The sequence below is a fragment of the Drosophila elegans genome, unplaced genomic scaffold (genome assembly GCF_018152505.1).
Source record: "Drosophila elegans isolate 14027-0461.03 unplaced genomic scaffold, ASM1815250v1 contig_183, whole genome shotgun sequence".
Classification (NCBI taxonomy): Eukaryota; Metazoa; Arthropoda; class Insecta; order Diptera; family Drosophilidae; genus Drosophila; species Drosophila elegans.
In genome coordinates, this window is record NW_024545550.1 from 7,905,592 (window position 1) to 7,925,039 (window position 19,448).

Genomic DNA, 19,448 nt, shown 5'->3' on the forward strand with positions numbered 1-19,448 from the left:
AGTTAATAAGCTGAGAATTTTCATGAAATCGAATCAATGGTTTTAAAAAGCAGTCGACAATATATGTAAATAGGACTGTATCACCCCAAGAGTAAACAAAGCGTATTAATAATCTCGTCACATATATTTTTTAAAAGAAGTAATGTCAATGAAGTGAACGGGCTGCGGCTCAATCCCTGGCCCAGTTGCTCACAACTTGGAGCCGACGTGGATGGCCAGCACACCGTCGAGCTCGGAGGTGCCGATGTAGATGCTGGCGCGTCCGTCGGATCCCACGGAGACGCTCTTTCCGGTGCAGGAGGAGCCGATCTTGGCGCCCGAGATCACGTCGCAGTAGGTGCCGGCGGGCAGTCCCGTCTGCAGGGAGCTGTTCAGGTCGTAGTTGTCGTTGTTGAAGGCCACGAAGCCCCTGCTGCCGCGGCTGAAGGCGATCTGGTTGCTGCCGTTGTCCCACCAGTTCTGGATGCCGTCGGATCCCACTGCGTTCCTGAAGGCCACCATGCTGTAGATCTGGCGCCAGCGGTGCTCGCACACCCACCCGCCGCCGCAGGAGAGGTCGCTGTTGAAGATGGGCGAGGCGATGTTGTGGCCGTCGGTGGTCGGGGGTCCCTGGTCCGTGTTCGAGAAGGAGAAGGAGGACATCACGCGCGGGGTGCCGAAGGGGTGCGCCAGCATGAAGGCGGAGGCCATCTTGTACTGCTTGGGCACCTTGTAGGTGAGCACGTCGGCGCCTCCGGCTCCATGACCGCGCTGGTTGTCGTGGTTGTCCACGAAGACCAGGGAACGGTCGGAGGCGGCGAAGCCCCAGGCGGTGCCCCAGTTCACCAGGTACCGCAGCTGGTCCTTGCCGCGGAAGACCTTTCCGATGGAGTCCGAGTGGCGGAACTCGGTGATGGCGCCCAGGCCGGTGTACTCCGACTTGCTGATGGCCTCGCCGCCCATGTCGATGACCTCCTGCGCGATGTAGGCCCTGGCTCCCGAGGCGAAGCCGTGGTCCGTGTTCAGGTTCTTGAGGCGGCCGTAGATGGCGCCCAGGTCCGCCGGCCACATGTGCTTGGCGGCGTCCACCCGGAAGCCGGCCACTCCGAGGTCAATGAGGTGGTTCAGGAACTCGGCCACCTTCTCCTGCACGTAGGAGTTGCCCTGGTTGAGGTCGCGCAGGCCGACCAGCTCGCAGTTGCGCACCTGGTTGGCGTCGTTGTAGTTTGTGATGGCGCACGTGGGGTTGAAGTCCAGCGAGGAGAAGGGCACTGCGGGGTAGCTCTTGCTGCTGGGGGTGGCCGTGCTGCCCCCAGTGCCGTAGGTGCCTCCGTCGGCGGCCATGTGGTTGAAGATCACGTCCACGTAGATGCGCACTCCCGCCGAGTTGCAGCGCCTGACCATGCTGGCGAACTGCTCCTCGTTTCCGGAGCGGGTGACCAGCTTGTAGGAGATGGGCTGGTACCGCTCCCACCAGGGGCGGCTGTCCTTCACGGCGTTCTCGTTAACGGGGGACACCTGTTAGGGAATGTCTCTCATTCAGGAGTCCTTTCGGGGGGAAACTAGTGCCACACTCACCTGCACTCCGGCAAAGCCATTGGGACCCAGGAAGTTCTCGCACTCGGCGGCGATGTCGTCCCACTTCCACTCGAAGAGGTGCACCATGCCACTGCGCCCGGAGGCGTAGTTGGTGTCGAACTGGCCATTGGCCACCGCCAGAAGGACGAGGCACGCAAGACTCTTTAGCAGGAACATGCTGGTTGTAGGTGGAAGCGTACTTACACTCTGATTGGAAGTCCGTCCAGGGAGCTCTTTATATAGTGGATGTTGACCCCACTGCTGCTAATTCTTGATGAGTGATTTGTGACTGCGTGAGATCTAATCGCCCCCTTAGGGGCTCTTTTGTAAGAATTCGACGCGATTCGCGATTAGTTTGCCTTATCGACATTTCGGTCAGACGGGTAGACAGGAGCTGGTTTTTCGCAGATGATTAGTTAGCAGGCTTATTTTGTTTATTTCTCTATCAAGTATTCATTGGACAATGGATTCCTCTGATATCAGGGGGGGTTGGCGATTTATTGGCCACTTGACTTTCAGGTTGCTAGAAGCGTGTCCACTGTGAACTATGATTCTTTGAATTTTATAAAATATTGCATATTATCTGAAAATACGTAATAACTGAGTCCAACTTTGAGCTTTATTAATAGCAATGCGATTAAATATTTCACTAGAACTATATAAACGTAATTGTCCAACCTATTTTATATTAGTTATATAAATATTGATATTGACAACTTAAAGAGTTAAAGTCCTATATACTAACAACAAAGTATATATAAAAATATTTGTTCTAGATTTTTCATTGCCATAATTGGCCATATACTACATACAGTTGTATAGAAATCAACGAAAATGTATAGGTTATATTATTTAGAATTTAATTAATACTTATACCTTAACTGTGTCTGTAGTTAATCTTCCAGACAATTCTTCCAAACTAAAATTTTTGTTTTTTTTTTGTGTGTATTTAAGTAATAATTTTTCGTAATTAACAATTTATAATGTTTTTTATTTTATTTCTGTGGCTTACTTCTGATTTACCTAACCAATTAAATTTTTAAGCTTGAGCCGTTTCTTAGTCGCTTTAACCAAGTATCTCACCGTGTTCGACCCGAAAATCCGGCTTCATCGCTCGTAACTCAGGCAGGAATACGTGACTTTTGGCCTTGACTGGCGGCCACTTGATCCTCCGGATTCTGGACTATGGACTTTGGACTCTGGAGTGTGGAGTGCAGAGTGGCGGAATGCCAACACGTGCAGTAGGACGCATTAATTGGCGACTGCTGCTCAACTTATCTCCGTCTATGCAGGACCTCTTCTCTTTTAACTTTGCATGCTCACACTTCCTTCCTGTCGCAGTGCCAAATGAAATAAGGAAAATGGGAAACCCAAAAAAAAGAGAAGGCAAAGTGCAACACATGGAGCTAGTCAGACTCCTTGGGGGCGCTTCCTGTTGATCCTTGAGCATAGAGCACAGAGCATAGAGGAAAGTAGAGGAGCGTCCTGCCATGCCGGATGTCTCTGGGTAATTTAGATAGCTGCAGTTCTTGTTGCCGCCGCTCAAAGTTGCATAATGTCACTTTGAAAGTGTCGCAGGGCAAAGGACATGCGAGCAGCACCCGCAGGACATGCAGACATCTTAAAGCTGCGATAAGCCGGCAACGATTTTTATGAAATTCCTAAGACTGCAGCAGTCTCAGCTCCCTGTTTGCTTACACATCCCCCTGTCTTTGCTGTTTTTCATGTTTTTTCGCTTTCGGCTGTTAGTCAACATCCTTTTTTAATGTGACTGTGTATGCCCGAAGGATTTGTGCGTAATGAAAAACTGTCACGAAGGGCGAAGGATGAGCCTAAGCCATTTCGCAGGTATGTGTGCAGAGGAATTGAAAAGCTCTGGCCGAGTATTCGAAGTCGGAGGAGCATTAAAATGGCAAATTTGCGAGCAGGACTCGGGCCAGGACATTTATGGCCGGCAGACGGCGACGACAGGGACATAAAAGCGGCGACGCCTGCGTGATAAGCGCATAAATCTGCCAAAGACGAAGGTGGTTCTTTCCCCAAAGCCAATAGCTTAACCCGCGACCAAGTAACCACCCATGTAGACACTTTTTAATATAGGTTGAATCCCATCTGGGGGCGGGGTATACTTGGGCAATTCATTGCCCAGTTAATTGTGGCTTCATTTGGCCTAAGACGGCAGGGAGGAAGACAAGAAATCCACGAGTTTATAAGTGGTCTGTTCCGATTTGCTAGAGATTAACGCATTTTATAAATTAGCATCTTGCAAGTAGTATAATTAACTCGAATGATTTCTTAATCTTTCTAAAAAAATTTATTTTGTAATATATAAATAAATCAGAAGTCACACACATTCACCTAATTTAAAAAATTATTATTATTATTATACTCTTGAAAACTTGACCTTTAGAATGTTGAACATGGCACTGCCTTTAAATTAAATGTTAAAAAAAAAAAATGTATTTAAAGAGTGGACTGCGACTTCTTAAGCTTTGTTCAATTCGACTTTCTTTTTTGGAGTTTTAGCCACAATGCATTTTTTAATGTTAAGTAAACGGACAATTCAACAATTTGCATATAACTTCAAAAAATTATCATTTACACTGAAACATAGTCCATTTCACAATATGTGTATTTTTATAACATTGATGAACGAAATATAAATATATATAGTTCTATTTTTGAGATTTTAACAAAGGGGTTTACGTGTCTTTTTGTTTAAATATATGCTTGAAAGAGGTACTGCTTTACGAAGACTGAGCTAAACCTTGGAGATGTTTGTCTGTCGTTGCAATTTAAGATCCCTTTCTGCAGCAGCAATCACAAATCCCGATGAATTGTATGCGCCATAACCGAAACGCGAGCGGAATCCGTGATACCCAAAGGACAACAACGAAGGACATTTTACCAAGCTCATTGCTTATGCTCGAACACGGAGCAAATTCAAATTACAAATTATGTTTTCGTCATTGACCCGAGCTTTACGAGTGTTCCCGCCCCCCTTAAGTTCCGCCTTATACCTATCCGCATCCGCATCCGCATCGGATGGTCAATGTCCGCGCGGTGTCAACTATTTAGTTTCCGGTTTTAACTTGCGCCATAAAGCGGGCGTTATGTGTCCGCTTTTATGGCTTCTAGCGACGTCCTGGCTTCATTGTTTCTTAATAATCCGACGAGCGTCTTCGGAGTGCACACGTCCTCGCATTAAGGATGTTTATGGGCCAGACACTGTTTCCACTGGGGGAGTGCTGAGGAGTGGTGACCCCAACACCGGGGCTGGTGACCCCTACCCAACCCCGCCTAGCTGCATGCCACACACATTTTCCCTCCGCGTTGCAGTCATAAATGCGCTTAATTGGCAATTTTTGTGAAAGCGTGTTGAAATTTTTACACCCCACCCGAACCGACCGAAAAGTTGCAGTCATAAATAGGAAATATGTTCGTGGAGTGCCGGAGTACTCCGGTTGCTTTTATGGGTCATGCATGAATTTGCCGGGATTTATACGCGGGCTGCATGACCTGTATTCTTATGGCCCACAACCAGTGCCATTTCCTGGGCTAATCAAAAGATATTTCGGCAGCCGCAATAAATGAATGAAATTTCATCGACCACAAACGGACATTATCTTTTAATACTTGATACGATTTATTTTATTTTTCACAAAAATATAGCAACCTAGATAAGCAAATCATAAATTGAACTAATAATAGATATTTACCAGTTTACAAAAATATTTAATATAAACTATAATTTTTCATGTATATTTAACGTATAATTAATCGTATATTTATAAAGTACGTATAACCAAATACATTTAAATATATTCTATTTGTAAAACAATAATAGTCGAAGGCTTGTACTATGTCCTCTTATGTTAGCCTTAGTTTTATAAACTATACCATCATTTATAATTAACAAACAAGTAAATAAAATAAATATATAACAATATAAGATAATTATAATTAGAACAACATCAATATGGACAGTAAAAATATTATATATGAGATACATTTTATTTGGGTGTATAAACAGTCAGGTCAAACTATATACCATTTCGGCATTAACATTTGACTGAAATGGCATTAAGATCTCAAAGAAAACGAAATGCAAATTTGCGGTCCTAAGCAATGTAACAAATTTGCTGTCCATCGCAAGACGGAAGTAAGTAAGGGGTCTGACCATTAGGGCCAAAGCTCACACTGGTCACGCTGCCGGTGGCACGGAAGTTAAGTGGCCAATAAATCCCCAATGGAGCCAGATATAGTCAGAATGCACTGTCCCGATGTTTACACGTTATTATAATTAGCCCCCAGTCAATAGGTCTGTCTTCAATGTTGATAAGACTTTTTAATCAAGACTTAATCAGCGCACTGCACGAGAACGTAGTGCCTTGGGGGGCGATAAGATCTCCTCCAGTCACAAATCACTATACTATTTTCCCGTATATAAAGAGCTTTACGGATGGACTTCCAATCAGAGTGTAAGTACGCTTCCACCTACAACCAGCATGTTCCTGCTAAAGAGTCTTGCGTGCCTCGTCCTTCTGGCGGTGGCCAATGGCCAGTTCGACACCAACTACGCCTCCGGGCGCAGTGGCATGGTGCACCTCTTCGAGTGGAAGTGGGACGACATCGCCGCCGAGTGCGAGAACTTCCTGGGTCCCAATGGCTTTGCCGGAGTGCAGGTGAGTGTGGCACTAGTTTCCCCCCGAAAGGACTCCTGAATGAGAGACATTCCCTAACAGGTGTCCCCCGTTAACGAGAACGCCGTGAAGGATAGCCGCCCCTGGTGGGAGCGGTACCAGCCCATCTCCTACAAGCTGGTCACCCGCTCCGGAAACGAGGAGCAGTTCGCCAGCATGGTCAGGCGCTGCAACTCGGCGGGAGTGCGCATCTACGTGGACGTGATCTTCAACCACATGGCCGCCGACGGAGGCACCTACGGCACTGGGGGCAGCACGGCCACCCCCAGCAGCAAGAGCTACCCCGCAGTGCCCTTCTCCTCGCTGGACTTCAACCCCACGTGCGCCATCACAAACTACAACGACGCCAACCAGGTGCGCAACTGCGAGCTGGTCGGCCTGCGCGACCTCAACCAGGGCAACTCCTACGTGCAGGAGAAGGTGGCCGAGTTCCTGAACCACCTCATTGACCTCGGAGTGGCCGGCTTCCGGGTGGACGCCGCCAAGCACATGTGGCCGGCGGACCTGGGCGCCATCTACGGCCGCCTCAAGAACCTGAACACGGACCACGGCTTCGCCTCGGGAGCCAGGGCCTACATCGCGCAGGAGGTCATCGACATGGGCGGCGAGGCCATCAGCAAGTCGGAGTACACCGGCCTGGGCGCCATCACCGAGTTCCGCCACTCGGACTCCATCGGAAAGGTCTTCCGCGGCAAGGACCAGCTGCGGTACCTGGTGAACTGGGGCACCGCCTGGGGCTTCGCCGCCTCCGACCGTTCCCTGGTCTTCGTGGACAACCACGACAACCAGCGCGGTCATGGAGCCGGAGGCGCCGACGTGCTCACCTACAAGGTGCCCAAGCAGTACAAGATGGCCTCCGCCTTCATGCTGGCGCACCCCTTCGGCACCCCGCGCGTGATGTCCTCCTTCTCCTTCTCGAACACGGACCAGGGACCCCCGACCACCGACGGCCACAACATCGCCTCGCCCATCTTCAACAGCGACCTCTCCTGCGGCGGCGGGTGGGTGTGCGAGCACCGCTGGCGCCAGATCTACAGCATGGTGGCCTTCAGGAACGCAGTGGGATCCGACGGCATCCAGAACTGGTGGGACAACGGCAGCAACCAGATCGCCTTCAGCCGCGGCAGCAGGGGCTTCGTGGCCTTCAACAACGACAACTACGACCTGAACAGCTCCCTGCAGACGGGACTGCCCGCCGGCACCTACTGCGACGTGATCTCGGGCGCCAAGATCGGCTCCTCCTGCACCGGAAAGAGCGTCTCCGTGGGATCCGACGGACGCGCCAGCATCTACATCGGCACCTCCGAGCTCGACGGTGTGCTGGCCATCCACGTCGGCTCCAAGTTGTGAGCAACTGGGCCAGGGATTGAGCCGCAGCCCGTTCACTTCATTGACATTACTTCTTTTAAAAAATATATGTGACGAGATTATTAATTCACTTTGTTTACTCTTGCGGTGATACAGTCCTATTTACATATATTGTCGATTGCTTTTTAAAACCATTGATTCGATTTCATGAAAATTCTCAGGTTATTAATAACAAAAATTATTTTGAAAACTTATGGCTTATGGTTTGAATTCATACTTATCTGCGCTTAAGTGTGCATTTTTGATTGCGCTTCGTTTTTCTTGAACTTGTAGCTCTTTTAAACTTAATACTGTTTTTTACAAAAATCCAATTTTAAAAAGGTTTGTGTTTTAGACTTCAGAAAGTCTGCGTTAAAATGTTGGTATTGTAATTTGGGATTGATTTTTGCAGAAAAGTGATTTAAAAGCAGCCGTCTAAGACCATAACGTTTCTTGCATAGATCCGATTTCGAAAGGGTTTGTGGTTTATATTGTTGGTTTATTTTAATGTGGTGAGCCAACGGAACTAAACCTTGTAAGACTTGGACTTTTATTATGAACATGTCATATTAAAAAGGAAGATGGCTTTCAACAGGTTCTGTGCGAATTTGAATATTGATTGTTGACTTTAGCCATACATAAATCAGACCCCATCCTCCCCGTGCAGCATACCCCATCCTTGGAACATACAGAAGGACTTGAGAATAACTCGTAGGCTGGTGGTGCAAATTGAAGCTGTCCGGGATGTTCGTGTCCTGGGAGAAGAGGCCAAGGCACGCACCAAGTTAAGTCCGTATCCCCACACCCGGCGGCGGATTCTATTAAAATTGCCTGTCATTGCCGTTGCCGGCATCGTTATTGTCCGCTCCTTGGATCCTGGATGCTGGTTGCTGGATCCTGGCTTCTTATTTTTGGAAGGGGTATGGCAATGGCAGACATGCTTAGTCCCTTGGACTGCGACGTTGGCGACGTTGTCTTCTGGCAGGACCATTATTCTTCAACAGCGTGCATTATATTATCCTTTGGCTGAAGGCATTTGTATGCTGGTCCCGGGCGCGAATTGCATTTGGGATCGGGTGGTTTCGGCTGCCTCCTGGCTGATTTCTGGGCGGGGATGTGGATGGGGTTGTGGATCCTGGTGGCCTTTCAGCTGTCGTCAGTGCAATTTGTATTGCCGCCCGTCGGTGGCGTCTGTGTTACTTGTTTTTTATTGGTTTTCTCGTTTTAAATTTCAATTTGGCGTCCTGTAAGCAAGATGTATGTACACGGCCTGAGCGGTTCCTCCAGCCAATCCCCAATCCCCCGATCGCCTCCAGAAACGCTCTGCATTTGCTTTTTCGCAGAGCATATGTTGACGCGTCAGGTACGCCAACGATGGGCGATTTATTTGCGTCAGCATGCCATGTTGTCAGTTTCAAGGTTTCAAACTGCGACTTGTTGTCCCGACTGCTAACTAAACTGTCATTCAGTTGGAGTTACCGTTACCTCTTCCTATTTCAATTACACTCAGGGAAAATTTTTTTTAAATTATTTGACCGCTTTAGAACTCCCAACCCTTGAATCCCCAATAAAAAAATGAATTTGACATAAGATCGCTCAAAACTTATTTCCTTAAATTTCTAAATAAAAAGTTACATTTTTTCACAGATTGACTTAGTTTGGCAAACTATTTTTTAACTTAATAGTTAGTCAACATATAGCCAGTCCAGATCTTAACCAATAAAATCACAAGCTTACTCAATTCAATTATAGGCGTTTACCACCAAAACGCAACAATTTACAATAACCACAAATTCAAATCTCTGGCCTATTAAATGAGTTCTTTACTTTGCAGGCTTAGTAATCCCCTTTATGGCTCTGGATTTTTTCAGTGCCATGTTTTTATGCCATTAGGGGTTAGGGGGCTAGCACATTTTACACCGCATTTAACCCAAAACATGCCACTTAACGGACGGCATTTATCAATGGGAGAGTGGGTATTTACCCCAGCCCTACGTGATTCGTCGCCCCCGCATTATCAGGCATCAGGAAGGAACCTCATGCTTGAACGTGCTAGCCACCCAACTCCCCACTGCCACCCCTTCAATTTTCCCACCCACTCATGACGCTGCACTCCGTGCGATTATCGAGCGTTTCCGTTTCCGCTGCTCGCCTCGTCCTGTGGCTCCAGGCCATGCCCCGAAAATTACATGCCTTTGTTTTTTATCTAATGCCGGGGCGGCATTATGCCTAACACGGGGTCTTAAGGGTCTCCATCTCCCCCTTCACTGCACTCCATTCCCATGCCCATTTTGCGGAACGTGTCCTGGAACTCTCCTCGGGATTCAGATGCGCAATTCGATCTTTTATCAGTTGTCATCGTCGGCAAATTCACACATTCGCATGGGCATTTGTCGCTCTGCTTGATTTGTGCCACCGTAACCGGCACAGTGGGATGAAATACAATTTTTTTGGATCAACAAACAAGTATATGGTAAAGTAGTACATAAACTGTTAATCGAGAAACTTAATCAAAAATTAAAAGTAATTATAATGATATTTATTCCATATTTTATTTTTATTTGACGCATTAAAATGGAGTTCCTAATTGATAGCCCTCAATAAATGATTCGGGAATACAGTCTGTAAGCTAATCGACCTTGCACTAGACTTATATAATATTAAAGTTTTACATTGAAAACAGATCATGACCTTAAATTAAGTCGCGGCCAAAGAAAAATATATGTTCATATTTTTTAGCAAAAACCAAACAATTCAAATTTCCTAAAGAGTGAGTTCGAACCCACTGTTTGCCATCCGATTACTCCAACTCCCGACCCCAAAAGCACATTGTTTCACGTGCCATTTCGCAGCTGAAATTTGAACTTTTTCAAGCACCCGGAGCAAAAGAACTAAACGAATTCGCAAATCGCAAATCGCAAATCCGGAGACAAGGCGGCAAATGTTGGACGGATGGATGAAGATGTGTGCTGGATGCGTGCCTAAGTGTTGTGCTGCATTTACATGATGGGATGGCCATGCGAAACACAATTGTGGTGGAGATAAAGGAATATACTCGCATGTAGATGGATATAGTCGATGGATTGGGGACAACAACTGGCGTTGAGGCGTGAATTGGATACGCACAAATCCAATGGAGCAGTGGATGTGTGGGCATATTAAGCAAAAATTAGCAACAGTTGTGGCCCGTAGTATCCCAGTATTCCGGGGATATGTCAAGTTAATTTAATGTACCATGAAGGGGGGTGGGGGAGGGCAGGATATATCTTCCAGTGCCATCTGTGGCGCCCAGCCATCATGTGTTGCCCGCCTACGTGCAATAATTTGTGCAATTACTTGGCAAATTCGTTCGACGTCCTCCCAGTCCTGGCGACGTGCCCCGAAAAAAATTCAAATAAATTATGCCCCTGGCATTCTACAATTCTATTGCCAAAATTCTTCTTTTTCCACACTTCTTTTGCGTTTGCGTTTGTGTTGTTCGAAATTATGCATTTAGTTTAAAAAACATGTGGAGCGTGTGGGAACAAACTACGTGAGGGGCATAGACAAAAAATTAAAAGCATCTCGAGAGCCATTGGCCCAGAAATATTGAAAAAGCAAAGAGAGCTGCTTCGTTGTAATTTTTCAGCTCTGCGACTTTTTGGCTCATAAAAATGTCAAATCGTTTACATACACATCACTTTTGTGACAACTACTTGACAGACATTAATACACTTAAGCTGCCTGGTAGGAACACGGGCATTATCCTTTATCCTTGGTACACCCAGTACATCCTTTATCCCTTGAGCAAACGACAAGCGGATGCGATGGCGGCATGCCAACATAAATGACATAATATAATAAACCAACAGCGAGCTCATATATGAAGGAAGATGGGAAAATAGCGACCAAAATTTGCTTAGACAGCAACTCGCAGTGGAGGGAAATTCGGAAATTCTTCAACCCCCGCAGCCAGATGTCAAGGGAGTCGCGTTTTATTTTTTGTGCCCTTTTAACAAATTGCTTTTGTGCAAATTTTGTCACATCCCAAGCACAAACACCAATACACCCCACACACACATACACACACACCCAAGGACTTGCAGATGAAGCCAGATGGGACAAACACCCATCCACCCATGTCCTGCTTAACTTCATTAGTGCATTTTTGCTTTTGTTGTTTTATTTTGGCCAGCTCTTTGAACTTGCAACAAATTTGCCAGGCCAGTTTTCCCTTACCAATATAATTTCTTTTGCCATCGTTTGACCGGATAATCAGGCCATGTAATGTGGGAAATCAGCTTCTGATTTGCTTTCAATCGAAGTCGGTTGTACAGTGGTTTTGGAGAGTGCGGAAATGATTTAATTATTTTATATTTATTATATGCCGATTTTTGAGAGGATTTGCTAATGTGTATAGCATACTTTTAGGACCAGAGAAAAAGAAAAAGTATAATTTTTTAACTACATTTTAATAAAATTATTGTAGACTGTTACTGATATCACAATCTCTGTGACAAAAAAAATGAGACAGATAAAAAATTAATAATTTTATATTGCCTAGCTAGATTTTATAGAACTGTTTGTACTTTAATTTAAATAATATTTGAATATTTTTGTTAGACTTATCACACATTTATTTAACTTTGTGTTTTCTTTACTCCCATGTAGGACTCAACATATTTTAGAACCACACAAACTTGATTATAACACACTCGGAGAAGCCATGAGTGCCTTGAGCAGTTCATATTCACATCCTTGGCCATGGTTCATTAGATTGCCGTAGACCGTGACTTGGTTTCTTCGGTGAGTCTCCTGCGTTGAGCAGTCATAAATTCTAAACGAATAGATTTGTCATACATTTTTCGGTGGCTGCCACACACAAACACACACACACACTGTCACTGTACGAAAGTGCCTTGTGTGGCAGGCGAAAAAGATGAAGAGCTATTTACATTTCGGTGCAACAAGGCAACGAGGACAACAGGACAGGATGGGACTTGGCCACTGCAAAGGCAATTTATCATGAGAAACTTGTCAGGCGACTGCAGCAAGCTTATTTTACGCTCGGACAAGCAGCGAGGACACAAAATGAAACGTAAGGAATACAAAATAACTTAGCTTTATTCTTAGATATCTACGATCTAGTTGTGTGTGAGTTGGTATGGGAAATAGGACATGATTTTGCACTACAAGTACTGCCAAATCAGCCAGATGGCCAGAATAACGCCAAGCACCAGATCCATGGGCAGGCTGAAGGTGTTTCTGCGGGCGTGCTCATTCCGTGCGATCTCGATGATTTTGTGGGTGGCCTGGAGCCACTGTTTCACAACAGCTGCTTCCGCAGCCACAAAGGAGTACTCCTCCCGCTTCCCACTGGCATTGGCACTGGCCCCACCCTCCTGCTGCTTCACCAACAGATTGATAATCTTGTTGGCATTGGCCGAACTCGAGTCCAGTGGCCTCTGCAGCTCCACATGCTCCCAGTTGAAGTGGTGCCGGTAGGCCAACCGCTTCTTGCGCACCTCTGTGCAAACCAGGGAGCGGTCGAACAGGAACACCTTCGAGCGGTACTTTTTCCGGGTGGGAAAGTGCTGGGCATCGAACTCCGTCGACCGACGGAAATTTCCCATCTGCAGGAGGTCCAACTGGGAAAGAAAATAACAAAAGATATTTAGATTTTGGAAACATGCTTAATATGTTGAATATATTTCTAGAAAGTTACTTCCAGGATTACCCACCTCATTGAGCTCCTCGATATTGGGGATCTCCTCGGCCTGATTAACCACATCTAGAGCCCGTCGCATTCGCGTCTCCAGTTTGCAAACGGCAGTCAGCACAGGTTTGCAACTAATTCCACTTTTGTAGAATTCCTGGAATATGCAAAAAATATTTATCAAAATCTATACATACAAATTAAACAAAAACCACCTACCGATATGAATTGCTGCAGGAGCAAAGGATATCTGGTCAGTCTTTGGATGGGCTGAACTAGGAAGCTGTCGATGCCCAGCTTGTCTTTTATTAATGTTTGATATGTCTGAATGGGTTTTAAAATATTACAATTAAGCAATTATTAAATATATAAAAGTGTGCTCACCTGCAACCACAGTCGATTATCTTGGCGCAGTTGCATTGAAGATTTCTTGCCCATGGTGAAGCTTACATAGCAGTAAAAGCGATTTTTCTGAAAATAAAAAAAAAAAAACAGTATGATATATGTATCTTAACCCATGTTAACCTCACCGAAACTTGGAAAACCTTTGTGTCTGGCCATGTGCTTCGGTCTCACACTTTATATATCATATATGTATATATATATATATATATATATACAAACACATGCGAGGTTTGCCTGGTGGCGAAATCATAATTTCTTAAGCATTTAAGTCACGTAACTCCGGACTTGGCAAAGCCAAAAATTTGAAATTCCTGTCGCTATCTGTGTGGCCAATGCCAATGCAAATGCAAATGTTTTCCCAAACCGAAACTAGTGCAAACTGCAAAGAAAATTGCTTGTCTAACGATTTCCTTTCCATTTTAATTTCATTAGCTCCGCCCGGCTGCGGAATCAGAGCTCGAAGTTCTGCATTTAGATGATATGATAATCATCTCCCTGCGGGCTGAGCCATAATATTTCTCTTTCCCTCCGAATCCAGCCTTGAGCTCTGGGTTTTGCATGTCTAATGCGATTTAGTCGGACAAATGACTGCCTTAAACAATTGTCGCCTCGTCTGAAAGCGGGCAAAAGGTGACAATCTATAGTTTTGCAAATTGCGAAATTTTCTTTGGTGGGCGGGCATTTTATTAGCATCAAATTCCTATCCACAGTGCATTCCACCTAATTTAGTTATTTGTTATGGGTGAAAAGTGTGGGCTATTTATATAGTTTACACTAGTTTTATTGCTTTTTATTATAAAGCGACAGCTGGTATATTCAAATTGAAACCACTAAATCACTTACTAATTTGTACAGCTGTAGTCAATATATTAGAAGTAAATGAAAAAAAAGAGTTCTTACGACATTTTATTTAACATTACTAACAGCTGAAAAAATGCATAAAATATATATATTGATTGAGTATTCGAATGTTACAATATTTATTTAAAAAAGAATGTCAACATGGTTTAGATGGCTTAATGTTATTGCTTTTAATTTTAAAACGATTGTTGGTATACACAATTTTTCCAATTTTAACAGCTGCACTCAAAATAATAGTAGTTCAAACAGAATAAGATCTGATGTCATTACATTTGTTTTATATAACAGCTCTATAAATAAATAAATTTGCATGAATGTATTTGAAAATTTTTCGATTTTATTTAATGAAGAAATATTAGTGATTTGCATTAACTATTTAAGTAGTATTATTATTCTTTTGAACACAGCTGTATAAATACATTTCATAGCCGTCAGAGGCTTCCCCATCGAAATCATCTTGGTTTGTTTATTTGGCAGCAATCGTCTTCTAGAATTCAGATCGCCAAATCGATTGCATCAATCTGAAATTCCCCAACCCCTTGGACCACTCAAATAGCCATCCGAATGTGGTAAAACTTTTAATTGATTTTGCGATTGTGGTTGATTCGATTTGATGGTGAGAAGTCTGATCGACACGCTTGTCACTTCATGTTTTTGGCCATTTAAAGCCGATTAATAAATGAAGGCGACTCTATTTATGGCTGCTTCTTCTGGCATTTGTGGGCTTTCAAGACCAAAAACTAATTCAAAATCTCCGGCTGGACAAGGTCCAAACATTAATCAATAGTAGTAGGCCTTTCCAGCCGCAACATCAATTGATGTCAGAACTAATCGATTTGGCAATTGCTTGTGAAAAGCCCCATTAATTTGCAAAACGACGAAGAGTCTGAGAGGAAATCCATAACATCGGTTTATATTTATCAACAAGTTGTGTGTGCGCGTCTTTTGTTTATACATCATGCTGCCAAAACTTGGCAGGGAAAAGTAAAATTTTAGAAAATATGTATAAACAAATCTTGAACATTTTTATGATATATTTAGCCAAATTGTCGCCTTACTCTGGTCCTCTGACTCAAAAATGTTTGTTTGGTTTGAGGCAAAAAAAAAAAAAAAGAAAGAATGCAAAGTGGTTGTTGCGGGCAAAAGGAAGCAAAAATAAGAGCATAAATCAGAACCCAGGGGCTTAGCATGTCTGTCGAACATTAAGATGCCAAATCCTCAGGGCGCTCAACAAGAATGTTACCTGCTTTGCAAACTGACAAACATTTTTTCCGCTTACTGTACTCCTTGCTTAATTTATATTCGGGATTTCTGGGAACTTGGAAATGACATAAGAGAATTGCGACCGACGAAGAATTTCACAGGCCACAGGCCTCAGACAATTTCAATTTAAATTGATCATTTGCGTTGTCAACACTCGACTCGACATGGCCACATGGCCACTCTCTAGTGGCCCGAAAAATCATTCCGAAACGAGTACTTTTAACGAGATGATTTGGGTATTCCTATTGCTATATCCATAGCTATAATTGTTGACTCTCCCCACGAGAAGCGATGACGTCAGCTGCCGGCAAATGAAACCCCAGCCCAGACATGAAATACATTCAAAAAAATGTCTGTTTGCTTTGGCAATTTCCAACTGATTTTCGTAACTGAGTGCGAGCTTTTGTGCCCGAGTGTGTGCGCTTTTATTTCTATTATTACTTCAATCTTATCAGGGGACTTCACTAAGCCAGCCCATTCGTCATTCTGCAAATGATCTGGGGGGTAAATATTTCTTGTGAAAACCATTAATTCAATTTATACAAGACACGCTGCGGCATATGAATGAATTTGGTGACACACTTGTAGCCAGGTGTGAGCAAAAATATAATACATGAAATTAAATAAAAAAAAAAACCAATTATCAATTTAAATTCTGACAGAGTTTGCATAACCCACATCGAGCTTCATTTCCATTAAAACACGATGCTCAGGTTTAAAAATAATAAAAGTAAAAATGCCTAACAAAGCAAAAGGTAATAAAGAAACGAGACACCAATCGCAGGTGTCAAGTTGGCACAAGAAATAAATATCAACTCCGCTGTGTGTAAATATTTGAGGTTGAAATTAGGCACTTAGGAAGACAAAAGAATTTTGATAGATGAGATGTCGGAACCTGTCCAACGGCTACTTGGCTAAACGACACGATTTTGGCTAATGAACCCATCCCACGCAGTACATTGTTACCCCCTCGTTGCGCTCCCCTCAACTCACCTCGAATTGTATGGCAAACTCATCGAATAGACCTTTGAGATCCCGCTGGTTGCGCAACATGAGTGGCAGAATCTCCTGCTCATGAAGTTCCAGAATCTCCTCGATATTTCCCAGCAGCAATTTCTGCTTCGCTTCGCCACTTAGTCCTTCGGGCAGATCCTCCACATCCTTCAGCTTGCCATAGTTTACCAGTCCCTTCTTCAGGTTATTCACATAGTTCACTTCCGTCTGGATGAGCTCGTCAATTATGAAACTGATCTTCTTGGAGGCATAGATTTCGGTTTGATCGCAGGGAAACAGATTCTCCAGCGACAATGTATCCTCATCCTCGTGGCTGCGCAAATTGTAGGTCAAGGTCAAAGGTTAGTTACACAATCAATTACCATTTAACTGCTAATAAGGGTGAGTTACATGTGTAGTACTTACTACTCATCGCCCAGAGTCTCAAAACTGAGCGTGTGCGAGGGAAAAGAGTGGAAGCCATTGTGTGTTCGGTATGTTGGGGATGAGTTCGCTGCAGTTGTTGAACAGGTGTTGATGGAACCCAATGAGATGCCGCTGGAAAACAGAACAGTACGAAAACACGAGAACAACAAGCCGTGAATGAGGAACACTTGAAAGTGTGCTGCGCATAGTAGCATGCAAATATGAAAATTAAATATAAACCTGAACATGTGTACCTCTCTAATTGAAAGCCTGAAATCTCTAATGTATTTAATGTCTGGCAATTTTTAAAAGTTATTTTCTGTCCTTTTTTATTTAGTTTTTATGACCAATTTTTCGGTGGATAGACAAGACTTATCAGAAAATACAAATATAAGAAATCAAATGTAGCATAAACCTTTAAATACTTCTTTAATTGGAAGTCCGGCAATTTTTTAATAATTATTATCAGCGCCACAGAGCTTCAAGACTTTCAAAAGTGTTTTTGAGTAAAGTTAATAGATCACTTTTCAAAAGCTGATCACAAGACTTATCACAAAAACGTTAATATTTTAATATACTAAATATTTTTTATACTTCTTTATATTGGTTTCAAAATTGTTTCTTAAATGCGTCTTTAATCATGCGTGTTGCCACAACATTTAACTTTTTTTTAACCTTTAAAGTTTTATACATTTTTTATACAAATCAAACTTTAAAGGAAAAATACTAGTATATTTGTTTATATAATTTAAAGCAAGTTATATATAACTTATATTAAGTGGCTTCAGTTATCGACTGCCTAGGGGAAAACCTCAAATATGAAGTGCAAACTTAAGTACAAAACATAAACAAAATATTTATGACGAAATATTGGGAACCCAATTACGATTTAGATAAACCACTTCCTCCGTAAAAAACTTTACTATACATGCAATGCCTTGATAACTTCCTTCCCGTGCAAAATAACTAAAATCTTTAAGTTAAAAATACATTTCTTATCTGTAATCAGTCGCGTAAATTATCTCGGTAACATGTTTATAGTGCATGTCATGAACTCAGCCCCTCCCGACATCAATTACCGTGAAAAGGCTTAAATATAACCTGGGGCGTATACGTTATCTTATCACGTATACGCACTGTAAGTGCTGTGAAACAAGCCAAAGGTCGGACATTCAATAATGGACATTAAATTCGATGGAAAAACAGTGGGCAGCTGTCAGATGGAGAGGCACGTTCAAACAAAACAGTGGTAAACAGTGGGTTAGGGCTCAGCTATCTACCTACCTATCGTTATCCAGCAGACTTATTTGCTTCTCCAACTTGCCGTTGGCCAATGTCGGCGATTTCGGAGGAGTGGTTGCTATAAGTGAACTCTGCGACTCCAGTGGGGGACATTCTTTCACACAGGCTTTATCTACCACATCGATCGACTTCGTTTTATCCGCATTATCGTCGAGTATATGCAAATAAACGTTGAGCACTTGCACTAGAAATATCACAAGAAATGTCAGCGCCACCGAAATCACATCGAACCAATTTAAGGTTAGTGTTGTCAACTCCATAATAGTTGATTTTGTTTTGTTCACAGCTATCTATAGACTTAACCGCCGACGAATTCGACGCATATCGATGGCAAAACGAGTACTCTATATGGCCAACAAATATTCCGAAACCGATCCGCAACGAATCAAACGCAAAACTCGACTGAGCAAAATTTCCTCTGAGCATTGGCAAAGTGTGTGAAAAAGCTTTAAAAGCTCGTACTCGATCGTTCTCTCTTCTTCAGATTCTCTTATAAAAATAAACAAATAAATATCAAAACCTATATAGATGACCACGCGTCGAACACTTTGTTTGTAAACATCAAAAAACAATTGGAAACTGTGAAAACCATTTCAATTTCTGGTCTGGCATTGGAAATTCTATAGGCCAACAATGTCTGTATTACTTTTGCTTTCATCATGGCTATAATGCCACTTAATCGTTTATGGCTCTCCATATTTGCATATCAATTAGTGGGGGCAATAACTGTTATTATGGCCGAAACCTATAGTTAGTTTGCCTTGAACTTTTGTGGGGCAAGCAAACTGGTTGGCTTTTGTTTTGGTTTATCGGGTTTGGGCACTATCCAAATTGAGTTATAAATCACAAATGGCATAGTTATTGTGCAGAAACACAAAAATCTGAATGCATTTCCC

General features: G+C 43.4%; 3 protein-coding genes across 4 annotated transcripts; 1 reads left to right on the forward strand and 2 right to left on the reverse strand.

Moving 5' to 3' along the window:
• Window positions 1–105: 105 nt before the first annotated feature.
• On the reverse strand, window positions 106–1,764 carry LOC108144830 (alpha-amylase A). The gene is made up of 2 exons (XM_017269967.1): window positions 1,558–1,764; window positions 106–1,497 (listed from the first exon to the last, which is right to left on the reverse strand). Exons 1-2 carry the CDS (start codon window positions 1,732–1,734, stop codon window positions 190–192), a joined length of 1,485 nt encoding a protein of 494 aa, XP_017125456.1. The 5' UTR covers window positions 1,735–1,764; the 3' UTR covers window positions 106–189.
• A 4,271-nt stretch (window positions 1,765–6,035) lies between these two features.
• On the forward strand, window positions 6,036–7,694 carry LOC108144727 (alpha-amylase A). Its single transcript, XM_017269824.1, has 2 exons — window positions 6,036–6,242; window positions 6,303–7,694. The coding sequence occupies exons 1-2, from the start codon at window positions 6,066–6,068 to the stop codon at window positions 7,608–7,610; spliced, it is 1,485 nt and encodes a 494-aa protein (XP_017125313.1). The 5' UTR covers window positions 6,036–6,065; the 3' UTR covers window positions 7,611–7,694.
• A 4,998-nt stretch (window positions 7,695–12,692) lies between these two features.
• On the reverse strand, window positions 12,693–18,949 carry LOC108144803 (kalirin). Of its 2 annotated transcripts, XM_017269927.2 has the most exons (7): window positions 18,535–18,949; window positions 17,251–17,382; window positions 16,825–17,158; window positions 13,687–13,773; window positions 13,522–13,626; window positions 13,328–13,459; window positions 12,693–13,234 (listed from the first exon to the last, which is right to left on the reverse strand). In XM_017269927.2, the coding sequence occupies exons 1-7, from the start codon at window positions 18,810–18,812 to the stop codon at window positions 12,776–12,778; spliced, it is 1,527 nt and encodes a 508-aa protein (XP_017125416.1). In that variant the 5' UTR covers window positions 18,813–18,949; the 3' UTR covers window positions 12,693–12,775. The 2 variants fall into 2 exon arrangements, with proteins under 2 accessions (XP_017125416.1, XP_017125417.1); XM_017269928.2 differs by lacking the exon at window positions 17,251–17,382.
• Window positions 18,950–19,448: the final 499 nt, after the last annotated feature.